The sequence below is a fragment of the Lampris incognitus genome, chromosome 2 (assembly GCF_029633865.1).
Source record: "Lampris incognitus isolate fLamInc1 chromosome 2, fLamInc1.hap2, whole genome shotgun sequence".
Classification (NCBI taxonomy): Eukaryota; Metazoa; Chordata; class Actinopteri; order Lampriformes; family Lampridae; genus Lampris; species Lampris incognitus.
This window is the reverse complement of record NC_079212.1, coordinates 94,790,182-94,795,528: the sequence shown is the minus strand read 5'-3', so window position 1 is coordinate 94,795,528 and position 5,347 is coordinate 94,790,182. Positions and strand designations below refer to the sequence as shown.

The window sequence follows — 5,347 nt, the reverse complement described above, 5'->3', positions numbered from 1 at the left end:
AGTTCGAAAATGGAAATCTCAGAATACGTTGAAGGTCTACGCAATGAAGACAGAAAGCAGTACCAGTTGAAACTCATGCTGAGCACCGGAGAACAACTTCCCGATTCGTTTACGCGCTCCGAAGAGACGTATGAGGCTCTGCGCGCTTCCAGATCCCACCGCTGCCGAGCACTTTCCCGCCCGGGGCGGGATTCGATCTGCGGCGTGCGACACCACAGGGCGGCGTCGCTAACCGCTCGACTGAAGGGGGCCGACCCTTCAGCCCTCGGCCAGTGAGTCTTTTTAGTAGGTTACGGTAGTAACGTTTACAAACACAAGACTCGTGTTCCCCTTTTGCCTCACAGTCTGCGCACTCTTGTTTGCGCATGTAAATGGGGGAACACGTCTACATCTGTTAACGGTTGGCGCCTTCCCGTGTGCAACGCTGTTTGAGAAAGAAACCAGGTGAACATGTTTACGATGGGCGTGTAAAGGATACTGTGCCCTGTTTTTATGATTCACAGGAGGAGTTTTTGTGATCATAACGTCTCTCCCCTCCCCGCCAGTGCACAGTAAAACCAAAAAGAGTCGAGCATGGTGACAGAAAGTCCGGATAACAGGAACAACACCGGCTCAACACGTCTTCGCAGCAGCAGCCAGAGTCCTGTGAGGGGTTGTGGAGATGAGAAAGCGAGGTGAGAGCCCGTCTCCTGCACCAAACGCCTCATTTGAGCTGTCTGCCTTTCAGGCCTCAAGGTCAAAATTTGAAACGAACATATTTTAATTATTATCTCTTGATAGATTTTGTGTCCCTGGTTGCTCTCATTGTTATCGCCCTGTTAATATGGAGACTCTCCATCGATTCACCCAACATGCGTGAAAAAGCCAAGCGTATCCAAGATATATTTGGTGAGATTATTTTTGAGCTACCCTTTTACCTTAAATAATGGAAAATTTGGGATGTCTTTTTTTTAGTAACGCCTCCTTCCTTCATTTCAGGAATTCCATCAATGGAAAAGACCAAAACTGGTAAGTGGAAAATGGGCTCAGTTTCATAAAAGCTCAATACAACACATCATCTTTGGCAATATTCCAGTCAGACTGAGGTTATTTGAATAAAATATTGACAGCTTTCGTCGAGGTTTTGTAATTGTTGCACCGTCTTTCCATGATGGAAATGATAAAATCAGAATGTGAAGGCACTGCCATCCACAGTCTTATCAGACCCGGTCTTTCTGTTCTTGTTCCTTTGTTTCATGAAATTGCATCCCACGGTGTGCTGCGTTTTCAGCTGCACAGAAACCGACAGCCCCGTGCAGCCTCTCCAGGAGCTGTCCCCTGGACCACTTTGCTTTCCACATCACAAGCGGAGCAGCTGATGTTGTGGGGCCAAAGATCTGTGTTGAGGGTAAAGTGTATGTGTTCATTGGCCATTTTTTTACACTGTTGTTTATTACTAAATCTAGCATGGATGTTTAACTAGTAAAGCTGTGGTTTAAGCTCAGCCTTCATGGGGGCGTCCGGGTAGCGTGGCGGTCTATACGTGGCCTACCAACACGGGTATCGGCGGATCGAATCCCCGTGTTACCTCCGGCTTGGTCGGGCGTCCCTACAGGAACAACTGGCTGTGTCTGCGGGTGGGAAGCCGGATTGTGGGTATGTGTCCTGGTCGGTCGGGGCACCTGTTCAGGGAGGGGGAGGTGTAACTGGGGGAAATAGCGTGATCCTCCCACGCACTACGTCCCCCTGGTGAAACTCCTCACTGTCAGGTGAAAAGAGGCGGCTGGCGACTCCACATGCATCAGAGGAGGCATGTGGTAGTGTGCAGCCCTCCCCGGATTGGCAGAGGGGGTGGAGCAGCGATCTGTGGGGTGATTGGCCAAGTACAATTAGGGAGAAAAAGGGGAGAAAACAAACAAACTCAGCCTTCCTTCCTCTTGTCTTGACAGCATCATGAGTAGCGTCCTGAATAACGTGGGCCCGGGGCTAAACATGGCGCTTGTGAACGGTGAGTTAAAAGGCCGTCTGATATCCTCTCAGCACGCCCCAGCTGGTCAGATCTGGTAAATAACCATGTTGCAGAACGAGCTGCGAAACTGACACAAACACAGTGGTGCTGCAGTACTGACGATCCTCTGTCGTTTTCCATCCCAGGTCAAAATGGGACGGTCGAAAAGGTCGACTGCTTGAATTATAAAAGTAAGGCTTTCAATTTTGTTTGGCCATTTCTCAAATTTCAACATTGGCAGAAACCCCCAAATGATGATTGCTGTTCTTGTTCTCTCTGATTACAGAGCTGGAGGACATCTTGGCTTACCTGAAGGCGATCAAGCCGGGAACGATCGTTTTGGTGGCGTCTTTTGACGATGTGACAAAAAAGTAAGTTCATAACTCGGATGATTCATGATTCATCTGTCCATCCTATCTCACCATGAGACTTTTCTAACCCGAGTCCATCATTGCCTCCCTGCAGGATGACGGATGAAATGAAAGAGATATTTGTTGGGCTGGGGAGTGCTTCCATCATGTCCCTGCAGTACAGGGACAGCTGGGTCTTCGCTGGAGCTTCTGGGATAGGCCAGAAGAGTCCCTTCGAGAAGGTCAACCGTCCTTTTTCATTCCGCATCTGCTTTGCTTGTATTATTTTAACTGAAAACAGCTATTCAAGTTCAGATGAGTGATATGTCACGTACAAATCAAGTAACAAAAAGACTCATGTCTGTCTGTCTGTTCTCCGAACAGCGAGCTGCCAATGAAGAGGAAACCAACGTCTATCAAGGTTGGCCGGAGTCAGTGGACGTGGGTGGCTGTTTTCCCAGGAAGTTTTAGCAGATGGACGGTAAAGACATCCATGCTGATCAGTGAGACACATTTGTTTTGCAAGGCCACTTTCAGGGTTAACACGAGCTCTCTCAAAACCTTTCCAGTTGTTTGGATTTAACACAATTTCTGTAAATACATGATCAGAATAAACAACCAAAGTGTGTACTCGCTCCTGCACTTGTTTCAGAGTTGTTGAGATGATGCACCACTGCTTTCTCTTAAAGGGTTTTCAATCTTTTTTTTAAATTATTTTCTCACCAATTGTATCTGGACAATTACCCCGCTCTTCCGAGCTGCCCTGGTCGCTGCTCCACCCCACTCTGCCGATCCGGGGAGGGCTGCAGACCACCACATGCCTCCTCCGATAAATGTGGAGTCGCCAGCCGCTTCTTTTCACCTAACGGTGAGGAGTTTCAACAGGGAGACATAGCACGTGGGAGGATCACGCTATTCCCCCCAGCCCCCTCCCCAAACAGGCGCCCAGAGGAGGCGCTAGTGCTGCGACCAGGACACACCCACATCCGGCTTCCCATCCACAGACATGGCCAATTGTGTCTGTAGGGACACCCGACCAAGCCGGAGTTAACAACGGGGATTCGAACCAGCGATCCCCATGTTGGTATGCAACGGCCATGCCATGCCATGCATCCAGGACACCTCAGACGGTTTTCAGTTTCTATTTTATAGTTCTGTCTTACTATTTGAAGTATTAATGGAAACCTAATACTTTCACCTATTGGCCTTCCCAACACGAGTAACGTTTTCTTTCTTCCCATCTGTTGCGATCCACCCTCTTTTAACCGACTTTTCCTCCTCTGAGGGGATGAGAGAGAGAGACTTTATTTTTTCTACTTTTGAAAGCAACTTTAATAAAATGTCACAGATTCACAGCAGCTTCGAAACAAAATCAGAGAAACAACCTGTTTACAACACATAGAAATAATATTATCAATGTTTTTAGTAATATTTTTAGATCAGAATCAGTATTCCGATTCTAATTCTGATCTAAAAATATTACTAAAAACATTAGTTTTCAGTTGAGGATAATATGTTCTCCCCGTGTCTGTGTGGGTTTCCTCTGGGTGCTCCGGTTTCCTCCCACAGTCCAAAGACGCGTAGGTTAGGTGAATTGGCCGAACTAAATTGTCCCCAGGTGTGAATATGTCGGCCCTGTGATGGCTTGGCGGCCTGTCCGGGGTGTTTCACCGCCTGCCCTCCAGTGACTGTTGGGTTAGGCTCCAGAATCCCCGCGACCCTGAGAACAGGATAAGAGGTTTGGGTAATGGATGGATGGAAAAGCATTACTAAACCTTATAAATTCATCATCCATCACTGAACAAATGACATTATTATAACACCACTGATGTACAAATAACCATACTATTCATTCATTTAAGAAATTTAAAATCAAATAAAACAAAGGTGAACCCTGGGACTATTTCTTCAGTTTTCCTTTTCTCCCCAATTGTACTTGGCCAATTACCCCACTCTTCCAAGCTGTCCCGGTCGCTGCTCCACCCCCTCTGCTGATCCGGGGCGGGCTGCAGACTACCACATGCCTCCTCTAATCCATGTGGAGTCCCTTGCTGCTTCTTTTCACCTGACAGTGAGGAGTTTCACCAGGGGGACGTAGCACGTGGGAGGATCGTGCTATTCCCCCTAATTCCCTAAACAGTTGCCCCGACCGACCAGAAGAGGCGCTAGTGCAGCGACCAGAACACATATCCACATCCGGCTTCCCACCCGTAGACACGGCTAATTGTGTCTGTAGGGACACCCGACCAAGCCGGAGGTAACACGAGAATTCAAACTGGTAGACCACTATGCTACCCAGATGCCCCCCTTTTCGTTTTATATTTTTCTTTCTGGTAATATTGATAGTTTAGCTTCGCCAGCAAGGAAGTAACAAAGTTGCCACTTTGTTACATTATTTTTCTTGTATCCTGCTTGGAAAATAAAAGTTTTAGACCACACTTCATTAAAGGAATTAAACAATCTAAAGCACAAAAACACTTCTCTAACATGCCCTTTTTCTCTTAACCATCTCTTCCTTACCAAGATAAACACTCAGACATCTGATATCATCTTTTTTCCATGCTAACTCCCTGGTAAAACTGAAAGACCACCAAACCACTTTCCAATTTCCAGTGCTTCACATATTCTCTAGTTTACCTTTGCAGTAGAAATAAGACCAAAGTCAAACAAAATTTTATCAACAATATTAATTTCAGATTGGTTTGTAATCTATACCATGACATCATCAGCATAAGCAGGTAAAACACGAGCAGTATTAAATCCTGGTAAAACCAAACCATCTATACAGGACCTAATTTTGTGTAACAAGGGTTCAATAGATAATACATAGAGCATGCCAGATGGAGAGCAGCCCTGTCTGACACCTCTGTGTACTGTGAAGGGAACACTCAGACCCCCATTTATCTTAAATACACTCTGAATGTCTCAGTACAAAACCTTGATCACAGCAATGAGACATGGGCTGAAACCAAACCACTCCAAAACCTCCCAGAAATAAAGGTGCTCAACC

General features: G+C 46.5%; 1 protein-coding gene across 1 annotated transcript; it reads left to right on the top strand.

Annotated features, from left to right (window-relative positions):
• Positions 1–596: 596 nt before the first annotated feature.
• Positions 597–2,959, top strand: si:dkeyp-67f1.2 (uncharacterized protein LOC556106 homolog). Its single transcript, XM_056274787.1, has 9 exons — positions 597–674; positions 781–888; positions 979–1,008; positions 1,271–1,394; positions 1,929–1,987; positions 2,134–2,178; positions 2,274–2,358; positions 2,453–2,579; positions 2,722–2,959. The coding sequence occupies exons 1-9, from the start codon at positions 662–664 to the stop codon at positions 2,806–2,808; spliced, it is 678 nt and encodes a 225-aa protein (XP_056130762.1). The 5' UTR covers positions 597–661; the 3' UTR covers positions 2,809–2,959.
• Positions 2,960–5,347: the final 2,388 nt, after the last annotated feature.